The sequence below is a fragment of the Colletotrichum jinshuiense genome, chromosome 5 (genome assembly GCF_051148585.1).
Source record: "Colletotrichum jinshuiense chromosome 5, complete sequence".
NCBI classification, from domain to species: domain Eukaryota; kingdom Fungi; phylum Ascomycota; class Sordariomycetes; order Glomerellales; family Glomerellaceae; genus Colletotrichum; species Colletotrichum jinshuiense.
This window is the reverse complement of record NC_139312.1, coordinates 4767025-4781020: the sequence shown is the minus strand read 5'-3', so window position 1 is coordinate 4781020 and position 13996 is coordinate 4767025. Positions and strand designations below refer to the sequence as shown.

At 49.3% G+C, this 13996-nt stretch overlaps 2 protein-coding genes across 2 annotated transcripts; both read right to left on the bottom strand.

The window, feature by feature from the left end:
- Positions 1-7587: 7587 nt before the first annotated feature.
- On the bottom strand, positions 7588-9072 carry EsH8_V_001135 (uncharacterized protein; the record flags this gene model as incomplete). Its single annotated transcript, XM_083273651.1, has 2 exons — positions 7588-7738; positions 8462-9072. 2 exons carry the CDS (start codon positions 9070-9072, stop codon positions 7588-7590), a joined length of 762 nt encoding a protein of 253 aa, XP_083126366.1.
- A 2007-nt stretch (positions 9073-11079) lies between these two features.
- EsH8_V_001134 (uncharacterized protein) lies at positions 11080-12410 on the bottom strand (the record flags this gene model as incomplete). The annotated part of the gene is made up of 2 exons (XM_083273650.1): positions 11080-11834; positions 11915-12410. 2 exons carry the CDS (start codon positions 12408-12410, stop codon positions 11080-11082), a joined length of 1251 nt encoding a protein of 416 aa, XP_083126365.1.
- Between the last annotated feature and the right edge of the window lie 1586 nt (positions 12411-13996).

The window sequence follows — 13996 nt, the reverse complement described above, 5'->3', positions numbered from 1 at the left end:
ACGATTTTGTCTATGCCGCTATGTGTGCCCTCTTCTATGATTGTGCCGATCGTAACAACATATCTCCCCTTCAAATACTTGTCCTCATGCTATACTGTGACAAGTCTTAATTTTCACTTCGTTGGTATAATATAGAGAAGCTCCAGGCTACGCAGTGCACCCTGCAGCTGGAATGATGGCCTGGCCGAAACTTACCTAGACAGTGTAGGGCTTCAGCTAACGTTGTCGCAACCCACGGGAATTGAAACCGTAATTCTTTTAATGCGGCATAAGATTCCGATTGTGTCCCGAACGGGTCAGGACAACGAACTGCGCCACAACGCAAAAGCTTTGGTAATAACTATGGTCTAGTCTCGTTAGCTCCTGTGCTGCTTTATACAGCTACACCGCACACCACCCAAGTACCCAATTGGGTCGGTCGTATAACTTAGGATGAACTCAATTACCCAATTAGGCTTGTCGTATAACTTGGGTTGCCAAGCCGGAAAAAGATCTGGAGTTATGGACTTCTTGGGAGGGGCAAGCCAAGAGGAGGAGGTACAGCTTCGGATGAACCATCTACTTTTCATTTACTCGCGAGTAATTTTGAATAATGATGTATTTGTTGGATTGCCCAGTCAAAATACAACCAGACAGTCAGCAGCAGACGGCAGCGGCCGCGGCCGCGGAGCCCGCAGTTTCCACCTCCGGGCTGCCAAGAGCAATATCTTCATTACTGCTCCTGCAGCTACCCTTCCTACTCTCCTTTCTATTCCACACACAGATATGCAGTTTGGGATTATTTAAATTGATGTCTTTGCGCTATCACCAGTATGGGTATCCTGTGATGCCAAGTGTATCTAAATCCATATTTTATGCCTGGCACCTTGCCACTATCTCGCAGTACATGGCTGTTATGTTACGTGAAGTAGCCGCTCTTGTCAGCGATGCTGTCATATAATATTTTGCTAACTAGAAATAAATTGACTACGCCCGCCAGCGCCCGCCTCTTACTAACCCCGATTGTCGCTCTGCCATATACCGTCTCTCGCGCATTCACAAGGTGCTAGATACGATGAAGCGCAAGGAGCCACAACCAAACCAGCTCATCCGCCGTCGTTTTTGGCTGCATTAGGTGTTCGTAATTTCACCGTGATGTTTCGGAGTCAATACTGGCTTTATTGCTAAGATAAAAAAGTGCGTCAATGATGACTGCTTAACCACGAGGATTCTGACGTCGTGAAGACCGTCCGAGGGCTCCCCAAGCACAAGAACTTTAGCAGTGGCTCCAAATCGCCCTCCCCGTTTGTACCCAAGCCACCTCGTAATGTGGAATAGAGTTTTTGCCATAACCGGCTAGAATTGTAGTTCGGCAACGGCAACAAACCGGCGCAGCAGAGTGCTTAGGGGTGTATAACTAGTGGCGGTCGGCAGTTGGCCGGCGGCGAAAAGACGAAGTGGATATGGCCTGGCTGCTGATAGCAATTCTCCGAATCACTGACTGGCTGGCGAATACTCTAGTTAAATATGACCGACAAAAGGCGCTTAGTTTGAGTCCCTGTCTACGGGACAGATAAAGTCGGCGAGTTTATTGCAAAGCTTAAGTAAGTGCAGGGCGACTTGCAAGTCTAGATTTCGTTTTAAAACGCAAATCAATTATCTCGTTCAGTTGTGTGGTCGGATCACTCGCTTTCCTCGCCTGGCCGCTGCTGACTGCTGCATTCGCGTGATTAACCCGACCGATCTGCAGATACGGGGGCTTGGCATGATATATCCAGCTTTCTTAGCGGTAGCGTGTCCTCATCGAAAACGCACCTCGCTCGTGTACCTTCAGGTGCTGTGAGCCGTTATGCTAGATCTACTTCAGAAGACACGGCAATCAGTCGTACGTTCAACAAGGTCGCACGTAGATAAGTGATGTCATGAATAAAGGATATTCAAAGTCATAAAAAAATGCACCACAAGTTGATTGCTGAAGATCTATAGGAAGTAATCCATTTGCTCTGTACGCCGTTATATACTAATCCGTGATTTCTGTGATGTGTCCAGGACTGACGCTCTGAGGTTGGTCCTGATGTTAGGATTGCCCTTGGCGTGTCGGTCCACCCGTTGTAGGACCTCTTGTTGTTTATTGACCTTTCTTATCATCACGTGACCTAATGTCGTGCTTCCGCACCGATTCATCAACCTAACCAGTCTTCGACCAAATGACTCGATGTCAGCCCGGTGTCCACCATACCAGAGTCCTTGCCCAACAGTGACAAGAAGCCCGTGCTCTTAACCCGACTTCAGATACAGGTACTGCCTAAGGTTGATAATGACCTAGCGAATCTTTATCTACAAAATATCTCCTCACCCACTTGCCGCGTAAATACCCTTGTATTATTTGTGCTGTGTTCTGTAAACGCTGGCCGATCGCAATTGCGATCGAACCTTGTCCAAGTGCCAAGTTCATCCCGGCACCTGCAACTGCCAATGACATGTCGGTTGGCAACGAATACCAGCGAAACACGAGAGACGGGGGTCTGCTGGCTCTTGCAACAATCGGAGGGGCATTCATTCATGATAGCTAGAAGTGGTCGTTATTTTCCTTGGTCTAGCCCGTGATATAGCAGTGTCGGCCAGATCCTGCATCCGCCAAGCTGGGTCCAGCCTGGTTCCAGGCATTCCAACCCAAAAGCCGTGGAAGCTCGATCGCTTACACCCCAGTAGCCAGCTACGGTTTCTTCGATAGTTGAGACCCTTGACGTTCCACGAGGAATGAGTTATAGACGGTCTGTCATTGGTACGCTTGCGGCTGTGGTCGGAATCGATAATCGTCCAACCTGCTAATTTGCACCATCATTGCCATTACCATCGCCATCGTCAGTATCTGTTGGTATCACAAGATACCCGCACGGGTGGAAGATCAATCGAAAGAGCAAAACTGGTACTGTATTCTGTAGTTATAGATATGTAAGAAAGAAAAGAGAGGCAGCCAGCGGAAGCAGCAGTTGTGAAGATATTAACGTCGCCCACCCACTGTTGGCCACCCCCACTGTTGGCCACCCAAAAATCCCTCATCACAACCATGGATATACCTCAACCCTAACTACCACAACTTTTCCAATTTACATTCAAATCACTTCCTTTTTTCAGCATCACTTATTTCGACCTTAATAGGCCAGTATACCGAGTATGAAGTTCACCAGGCTCTCAACGCTATTGCCAGCGGTCAACCTATCAATAGTGCAGCTACAGAATGGGGGATTCCTAGGTCAACACTTCGCCATCGGCTTAAGGGCACCCAACCTAGGAAGGTTGCTTATGTAGAGCTCCAGAGACTATCTCAAGGGCAGGAAAGCAAACTGGCTGAATGGGTCTGTATTCAGGCTGCCCTTGGAGTTGCCCCAACCCATCAACAAGTCAAGGAATTCGCTGAGCGTGTCTTACACGCCAATGGGGATACCCAACCACTTGGAAAGAACTGGATAGACGGCTTCAAACGAAGGAATCTATCTATTGCAACCTAGAGAAGTCGAGCAATCGATTCTAGACGTATCAATGGAGCCTCGGCTGACGTACTAAAGGACTGGTTTAAATATTTTGATATCCTTTAGATTAAGGCTATTAAACCAGCTAATAGATACAACATGGATGAGACTGGGATCCTTAAGGGCAAGGGATCTAATAGGCTGGTACTTAGATCCTCTAAGATTAAGTTAGTCTAGAAGAAGCAGCCTAGATTAAGGGTTTAGATATCTATTATTAAGTGTATCTCAGCTGAATCTCAAGTACTCTATCCTCTTATTATATATAAGGGTAAATCAGTTCAACAGCAGTGGTTCCCTCTTGATCTCAACCTTTATACCAACTGGGAGTTTACTATAACAGATAATGGTTGGATAACTAACCAGACTGCTGTTGAGTGGTTGCAGAAGGTCTTTATTCCTTAGACTACCCTTAAGAGTAAGGATGAGGCCAGACTGTTGATTCTAGATGGGCACGGCAGCCACAAGACAACAGACTTTATATAGATATACTACATCAACAAGATCTATCTATTATTTCTACCACCACATACATCCTACATCCTTCAGCCTCTAGATCAGTCAGTTTTTAGACCTCTAAAAGCAGCCTATAGAAAGAAGCTAGGCTGGCTTACTTTATGCGACGATACCACTGTTGTTGGTAAAAGGAACTTTATAGATTGCTACCAAAAGGCACGGCTGGCTGCCCTTATAGGGTAGAATATCAGAAGTAGCTGGAAGTGGACTAGACTATAGCCTGTATTAATAGCTAAGCCTATAATAAGCAAGCTGCTGCTGGCACCAACTATACCAACTACACCAGCCAAGCAGACTACCCAACCAATACAGGCTGCCATCCAGGCTGCCTAGGATCCTAATAGATGGGATTTAGTACGATCTACAGTTGTGTGGTCTACGCCTAGAAGGGCTAGAGATCTATCAGACCAGCTTAGATCATTCAGCCAGCTTAAGCCGGGCAGTTAAAACGTCAACACATGACGCCAGCTATTTAGAAAGGTTAAAAAAGGATTCCACGAGCAGGCCTACCAGCTGGCAGCTGCCCAGCAAGAAATTCACTACCTGCGGAAGAAGGTTGACGATGGGAAGAAACGGAAGAAGCAGAAGGTTAAAATAGACCCTAATACGAAGTTCGCGAATATCCAGGATATACGACGCGCCCAACAAGAAGCTGGTGAAGCTGAAAGTGGGATAGATGAGTCCAGCGCATCTGATTACCCTAGTGAATCAGAAGAATGTATTGTAGTTGGTGGTGGGTAGAGTCAATAGTTAATTGAAGTTGATACCCATGGTACGGTTGTCCTGGTATTTTGGGTGGCCAACAGTGGGGGTGGCCAACAGTGGGTGGGCGACGTTACCGTTGGCGGCCCGGAGGCAGAATCTCCGGGCCCGACTGCTGCCGCTTCCCGTGGCCTGACCGCCTGCCCGTATTCTGGCTGGGTAATCCAACAGTATCAGCAGAAGCTCTTCTCTCCCAAGGAAAGCCTTTTCGCCATCATATGACATAATTTCCCTCTTTTTCATATCTGCCCTACCGTCACATATCGCTTGTATATATTTGCAAGGGCGCAATATCGGTTCCACATTCAACTGCGCACTTCATCCGTTGTGTCGGCCTCGGGCCACCCCGTACCATCCCGGCTTCTGTGCCCTGCTGAGCCGTTACAGTTTGTCGTCGTATACAGTTGCCAGTGCACATTCCTTTCACTCAACACGTTTACCAAATTTCCTTAAATGCACATCTTTGCAGGTCATCGACCAACAGAAAGGCCCCATAATGAATATCGAGATGTTATTTCAACGGGCCATGTCACAAAGTCCAACACTACGTATCAAACAATACCGCGCAGCTTAATACCAGCCGATGCCAGCGATGCGCCAAAATGCTTCGCCATATGACTAAGACAATACAATGGATATTAGCCGTTAATTTGGATATGCAGGTAACGACGACCAGGCAGTAAACTTGACATTTCATAAGTTTAGCATACTCAGTGACAATAGCCGATGCTCCCAGGCCCCCCAAAACTGCTCTGATAATTCATTAAAATTTGCTGTTAAAAGAGCATTACTGCTTAAATAGGATATTTATAAAATTCCATCTAGAGGAACAATTTCCACATCGTGCCGTGGCCCTTCAGGAACCGTATCTAAAATAATTACCAAACAATTGTGTATCAGTTCCCGGATTCCATAATGTTCACAATAGAAGGTGGTCTAGAAAATTCCCTGTGTTTCTTCTGATCAACTTGTGATCATTCCACGACATCTAAGTCCGTTCGAAATGGTCCTGAGAGTCGAAGGCAACTTGTCCGGTAGCTAACAACACTTTAAATATCTCTGTGTGATATTGGCGCGCGGACATTAATAGCGGTGTTGAACCCCTTTGTATCTACATCAACACGCTCAATAGCGAGCAGCAGCTTAATGATAGCCTCTTGCCCGTTCTTGGCGGCCATAATAGGGGTGTTTCACTAAAGCCGTCCTTTGAGTCCACGAAAATGCCTTTAGCAGCAAGCAGCAGCTTAACAATAGGCTCGTGCCGGTCCTTGTAGGCCAACAATATTTCTGGCGACCGTTACCGAGGAACTCATCGTCGCTCAAATACGACCAAAATATCTGAAACATGAGAAGGCCCCATCTAGTCTCGAAGATCTTGTTCGCCCACCACCGATCTTGTCTTCCAAAACCCAAATGAGGCTGTTAATTCCATTTTTGTTAGAGTTCGCCGCGCAGCAACCATGCAACGCATAGGAGCCGGGCGTCGTCCTGCCTCTCTTTGGGAATGTTGTCGTCTAAATATCTGGTGTATGTTTGGTAGAGCGCCTTGGGTAGATGATAGCGCCTCAAACTGGTTGAAAATCAAGTTAAGGTTGGCCGAGTCCTATGGATAGATCGCTATAACGATGAGATACTATTACTCGGAAGCAGCTTTGCTCATATTCTGTGCTGCTACGGATTGAAGAAGCTACTGTCGTATTTGATTTTTCAAAAAGAAACTGAATGATATCAACTCTAGAGATGATGGCGGCTGATAACCGTTATCATTAGCAGCTGAAAATGGACAAGAGACTATTATTGAGACGGTATTTGACAGGCACGGTCGATGTCAACTATAAATATAACAACGGCCAATCACCGTTATCCTGGGCCGCTAGGAGGGGACATGAGAATGTTGTAAAGGTTCCGCCTCGACACAGGTAGTGTGGAGTTTGAATTAAAGGATAAAATTTACAGCCAGACACCATTATCATGGCCTTTGCCATGCCAGCATACAACTTGTTAGAGATGATAAAACTTTGTCTCCTGTAGGATGTCGTAAGATGTTATGAATCATAGTTTGCTGTAAGAGGAACAGGTCTCTAGGGGTGCTACGTACTTCTTTATGAAGTGACAATGGCTTCGCTTCAATAGATCAAATTTAATATCACAGTTAGTTGATTATCTGATCTAACCGCCTGGTCTCTCCGCCGTTCGGAAGATTCCCCCAGTATTACACCCGCTTCTAAGCCCAGCTACAAGCTAGTCTTAGTCAAATTTCCAGCTGCTATTCAATGCCCGAAAACACATTTCTCAACGCGGGGAGAGTTTTTTCTTACCAAGAACACTTGCGTGCAGGTTCTGAGGACCAAGTTGGTTCATTAGGCGGTGTTATGTAGCAGGCCAACGGCCCACCCCGGTTGTTTTGCAAGGCGCATTGTTAGTTCTACAATGGCTATTTACCGGTGGAGGCTTGACGCTTTGTTGAGGCAGAGACACTAAAAACAAGCAGGCTCGCCAGGGGGTTGTGCAAGTTCACCCAAGAATTTCTTTACTCAGGCTTTGGAGGATGGAATCGACTCCGACCCCGATTTAGATGCTCTAGCCCCTCATGGTCCACATGATGACAGTGAGCCTGTGCGACTCGCGATTCCCCACCACGGAGGGCATGTCCGCGGGATACTTGTTTACCCAGGTCTAGTTGCCGTGTTCGTCTCCGGGGTTTGCTATATTGTAGACCTTCTCGATGGAGCCCGATGGTGCCGATGGAGCCCGGAGGTAGTAGTGGAGCCCGATGGCGCTGGTGGGGCCCGGGTCCATGTCATTTGCCGGGATTTTCCACGACTGGCTTCGCTTTGAAATTGCCGTTCTCGGCGGCCTCCTCGGCGACGCCATTCTCCCTGGAAATGGCGCCGTTGATCAACTTGGAACTGGCGACACAGCCATTGGCCTTATGGCCATTGCTATCCTTGCTGGCTGACAGACATGGGGTTTTTACACTTTCTGTGCAAGCAGCCGGCCCGCAGGGCGCCTTAAGTCTGCTTGACCGGGGTTGGTGGCGGTGAGGATGGCGAATACCCCGGCATATTACAAGGATTGGAGCAGCCATGCACCCAGCAAGCTCCCAGAAAGTTGAATTGGAGTGGCGCCTCCACGCTGCCCCCAACAACATCTGCCCCGCCCGCCTAGCGAGGCTGAAAACCCCGCTACTATATGCATTTAGGCTGCCATTAAAGACCCTGAACGACCCCAATGGCCCTGTGGCCCTGGCAAGGTCGCCAAGGCCCAACGGTCCGCCGTCTCTCCACTTTGCCAAAGCCGCCTGCGTCTTGTCCATTTTGAGTGCCTTGCCGCAATGCGAAAGCCGGGGGTATCACATTGAAAGAAGGGCGCCATCTCATTCTCCCTATTCGTGCGGTTCTCTACCTTGTCTTGGTTGGCTAATGCTGGACAATGTGGCTGAAACAGTATCGTTAGCAACCCGGCTGCGAACTCGGCAACACATCACGCAACGGCTAGTTAACCAGCAAATTTACTCAACGCCTCCTGTTCAGTGTCGGAATTCTCGTATGGCATAGCCAAGATAGGTGAGACATTTAACAAGACATCGCAGCTCCACTGTAATTCCTAACTACACGAAGCCCCCTCCTACATTCTAGAATACAGTGACGGATAACCCTTTTCATCATACCAACCATGTCGCACTGCTGACAGCAGCGACAGCGGATGTCTTAGCGTTCCTAATCAACTTCTTGTAATCCTCGAGCTGAGAAATCCCAACGACCACAAGTTCCTCCACCGTCTGCTGGTCAAGCCCATGCCTCCAGAGACAAATAAGCCCGTTTGCTTGTTTGTCGTCAATCGTCACTGACATGACCAGATTCGACTCATCCCTGAGCTCCCACGAAGCCTTCCCATACGGAACCATGCCTGTTGGTTTCCAGTGCAGACGGCCGAGCCCGCCGCTCGACTCGTAGTGCCTGTCACTTGCCTTGATGTTGATCTCATGTTTGCGCTGCGGGAACTGGATTTCGGTCTTTTGGGGAAAGGTGTGGAAGTCGACCACAGCCACTTCCCTATTTCCGTCGACAGGCGCCGTGACATCGCACTTGTCTCCCCATGCTCCGAGCACGGCTCGTCGTTTTACTTCGTAACGCGGTTGCTTGTCGCCCTGTACGCCCAGGATCCGGCGGTGGGCCTCGACGACGGTGTAGTGCATTTCCAATGCAGGCTGCTCGTTACTGCGCCGCGGGTCCGGTGTTGCGTCTACGCGCACAATGTATTTTTCGAGCCAGGCGGGGGCCATGTTGGAGTTTGAGAGGGTGGTTGAAATGGTTTTTTTTTAACAAAAGTAAAGAATGTTCCAGTTTGTCGCAGGTTTTGCCTTTCTTTTCTTCTCAAGAGGTCGAAAATATGTAGAGTGGCTTAGAACTTGCTGATCTTGGGAGAGAAAGATGAGGAGTGAGGCGTCGGATGGTTCAGTGGTTGTCATTTATAGAGTTTATAGAGGTCTGACGGCGTCTACTGCAATCTATCAGTTTGACGGGAACGCTGCCAGAAACGTGGGAGAGTGGGTGTGCCGGCGCGGGAAAGGGGGGCTGAGCGTCGGGGACATGACATGACCCCTCTCCTGCCATGTGGACAGGGGTGGGGCAGTTGTTTAGTTGTCAAGAGGTAATATCCGTATTGAGAGCAGGTACTGAACTCAGCTCGCCTATATCGGAAGAGGAGGCGAGTCTGCAGGTCTCTTGCGGCCGGCTCCGGGGCGAGAAGGTCGCCGGGGTTCGGTTCCGAGATTGCTCCCCACATTTAGGCGCCAGCGTGCAGGCTCGAAACCGATGAAACAACATCCCCAAAACCTCCTGATATCCACGCGGTTCATGAAGTGTCTTTAACAAATCCTGGCTAAGCCTGGCACGAATGCTACTGGACGTTGGGCGATCGTGCGAGGATGGTAGACTGCGTGCTTCTTTTCAACCCGCTTGTCGTGTTACTTTGCCTTGGAGCCCGGCGGATATCCGCTCTCCGCGCCACATGGAATGTAGGTACGATCACTCGATGAATGGGTGGGGAGTTGTGAAATGATGTTCTTACATAAAATCCAGCTGGGATGTGTCCAGGTGGATCGAGTGCTGAAAGAGGGACATCTAGCCGCTACGATAGGTCGCAGGGAAGCAATGAGCTCGCCAGTGAATTGACTGCTTCCTGCTCTTGTTACCTTGTAAGCCTCCGTGCATCTCCGCACTGGTGAAGGTGAAGACCCTGGCTGTCCCACTCGCCTGTCGACAGGGGTGGAGTGGACCGCTCATTTAGTGTACACGCCTAGGGCCATGATGGGCCCGTTTGCTAATTCCGTTCATGAACGGGGCTAATCATCAGTGATGGTCTTGGCGGATTGTTCAGATCGTTGTCATCGTTGCAGCTGCCCCCGTCGCCTTCAAGGTTCTGACCGAGGCCATCGTCAGCACGGTCGAAGCGAAGTCTAAACCAACGACCTTTCCACTATGAGACGCTTCGTACGAACCGAACATTGTGAACTAGCACACCAGCGTATGTGACGAGCCAATGCGTAGCAACGAGGTTCGAACGAGCAAAAGCGATTGCCCTTATAAGCTATCGAGGAAAGCAGCGCGACACCGATGAAGAGTGAAAAGTCACGTGCTCACGCACGGAGAAGCCCCAAGAGCCGGTCCCAGCTGCGGTGGGCTGCTCGGTGTACCATAAGCCGGCTTTCGTCACGTTTGACAAAGGAGTCCTATGCATGCCTTTGTAAAAAAGCAAGTTTGAATTGTGAACTTTGCATGAGATGAATCACACAAGGCCATTATTCTGCAACATAGTGTACCGAACTCGATGATTTGGCTGCGCCGAGCAGTTACGTCACCGACTGTGTAGAGTAAGATCTCGAAGTACAAAGGCTGAACAGTTTCAAGCGGGCTGTGGGTTGCAGATCGAGTCGTCCACTACCGGCTTCTGCTTAACCAGGACATCTTTGTTACGGAACTGGACATAAATATCGTCTGAACAACGAGTAGGATCTTCATACCGTGCTTCCTATTTGAGTCGTGCTTCAAGACTCAATATCCTGACTGCATATTGCTTTTACGCTCGACAGCGTCGGTAAGACCACAGCTCATGATCGAGGTTATCCCGTTGTAGTGGGTATTGAGCTTTTAGAACACTATGGCTCTGCTTAAGCTGTCATGGAGTGCCCGAACACCATATCATTCAGCTCGTCAGGTTGATGAAAGACCTCCTTCTTGACGTAGAGGTATGCTTTAGCCACAATATGTTATTGATGAAATTGGGTTACTTATTTCCATGTTTTCTCGCTGGCGGGAATGGCCCAATTCCTCATCCACTCAGTCTTTAGAACTTGCTTAGCAACCAGCCGATCACCGGGGCGGAACGCGAGCATCCCACGCAACATCTCGAAGAGTACGGTCCTCTCCTCGTTGCTCATCGTCTCCATGCCCTTGCTGCGGCGAGGCTCCTGGATGCTGTCTTCAAAACGCTGGTCCCATGACCAAACAGACCGGCCCAATGCAGGTCTACCGTTCTCGTCAAACTTCTTCCTGGGGACTTCCCACTTTTTTTGCCACTCTGGCGGCAAGGGGCCAAGGAAATCAACTTGGTCAGCAGTGGCGTCGTCTTGGGTTATTAGAAAGCTATCCAATAGTGACCTCTGGCCGAGGATTGCCCAGATCGTGCAGGCAAGGCTCCATATATCGGACGCAAAAGACAGAGGCGACGTTGGCTCAAAGCGCGCCTCTGGAGCCCGTATCTCCAGCGGTACGCAAGATTCAAACCTAACGACCTGCACGGGGCAGAACGCCACCCCAAAGTCGGCGAGGAGAAGCTTTGCGTCTGAAAGCGAGACGCTTTCGCTGGCCTCTCCGAGCCAGACTGGGGAGAATACATGAGAAGGGACGCCCTCTCCGAGAGGTTTTCCGTCAGCCCGGAACACGGTCTCGGGGTCTGGTTTCCCGAATTTTTCGTGTAGCTGCTTGACCGAGAGCTGGTCAATGGCTGACGTTAGCCGAAGAAGCATGTTTCCCAAATGGAGGTCTGTAGGACACATCGAATGTCAGAGTAAGATCACAACCTCGCTACAGAGGATCGGAACGACAGAATTTGCTAGTACTTACCCCCATGAACATAGCCCAAGTCGTGGATATACGCCACCGCCACTGCAAGTTGAGCGGCAAGAGACCTTGCAACGGCAAGTTGGAATAAACCAGAGCTCGATGCTTCTTTAGTGTCGGCAAGACTGCATCTCGCCGGGGAGGTAACGAGGCAAACGTGTGTCCCATTTGGGCCATCAAGAGTGAAACGATCAAGCACCGTGGGGAGAAAGGCCCTCCCGGGAGTTTCAAGGGCGTCCGCGGCGGCGATTCGACTTAGAATGTCGACTTCATTCTCGTCCGAGTCGGCCGTACCCACCTTGACAGCAACATATTTGGATAGCTGCTCGTCCCGGGCGAGCCATATGGTCGAGTATGTGCCATAGCCGAGCTTTTGAACCACACGATACCGCTGGCGGAGACAATCGACGATGATGATTGGGTGATAACCACCAGGCCGATATAAGTCGAGTCTCTCGACATCGTTAATATGCTCGTAAAGAATGCGTGCCGTTGACATGTTTGAGCAGAAGAGAGTCGAATGTCGGAAAAGACTTGTGTTTATGTGGCGCTGATGCGGCGGCCGATGGAAATGGAGCAGCTTCAACATGCCGCAAGCCAGAAGCCCGAACATAGCCGCATGGAGTACTAATAGCGACGCGCGCTGCCTGGACGGATAGAGCGTCCGTTTGATGCTTGTGATGCTTGTGATGCTTCCTGAGGCGTGCGATGGACACCGTTGTGGAGAAGAGTGTTCTAATTTTAGATCATCATGTTAACGTTGGCATTGACCCACAAATATAAGTCCTAAGGGCACCAACGCGCTCTCGGCGTAACGCTTTCTTCTGTCACCAAAGATAACATTTAATTACATCCACAAAAGTCTCGAAACACCTAAGTTAACTGATTGGGAGTCATTTGGCTGTTGAACTAATGGCTGAGTCGTTAATTAAAACTTTAAAAAATTTCACTGGACAGTGATGTTAGTCACGTTGGCCCAGGGTCGCTTTTCGCGCTGACCGGAACATTGCCATGGCATCTTGGATGCTTATGCAGCGAATGTGTTTTTTGGGCTACTAGCCATCAGGATCGACACAGCGTAAACTAATGCCGGGAGGCTAGGTCAAGTTTACTAAAACTTCATATAGTCGTATAGCCTGAAGTACATTTTCCCAAGAAAAGCTGTTGAAATATGTGTGGAGCTTGTGAAAGCTATGGAGGAGTGAGGGTGTGAGGACTGGAGTAGGTTTCGGGCATTTTGAGTTATTAGGAACTGCAGAATAATGTGTCGTTATTATTTTTGACCATTGAACGGTCGCCGTGGGCGTAACTCATGAATCCATTTTACCCTCTCATTCCACCACTCCTTGTCATCTTCATGGCAACCCTCCTTGACAATGTCAACAATACCCGGTCCCAACAGCGGCACGGATATCGGTGGTCCCGACTATCAATCCCGGGATCGAAACGAGGCAATTTGGATGCCTCGTCGGACTTTACGAATAATTGATGCCTATGAGGCGGCCTCACCTGGTATTCGGAGATACATCCCGAGGCGAAGGTTGAAGGGGAAAGCGAGGCGGGAGGCCATCAATGCATCAACCTGTACCAGGCAAAAACGCCACTTGATCCTGAAAACACCATGCCATGTCATCTATTGGATCACGTCCATTATAGGTGACACCCGCTGCCACAACAGAACACGAAACACGGCGACATTAGGCGACATTAGAATGTTCTCTCACCGCCGACCATTCCTACTTCCACTTCAACCTCCGGTATCGAAAGAATCTCACTCATCCTTCCCCCCTTTCCCTTCCCCCCTACGTCCGACCCATTTGTTTGGGACGATAGTGTCGGCGCCAGCCTGGCGCCGTGCTACAATGTACAGGCTTAGACCAAAACACCCTCGCTCAATTCAGGAGGCTCCCGCTGAAGGAGAATCCGGTTCCGTCATTTGGTACGCCGGGGGCGCCGGGTCAACTTGAAGTCAAGCAATGCACACTATAAGGGTTATTCCTTTAATAAATTATCGTGTTCATACTGATTTACGAAATTTCGATGGTCATTGTTGGCTTCACGATCAACCTTTTGTCGGATTCATGC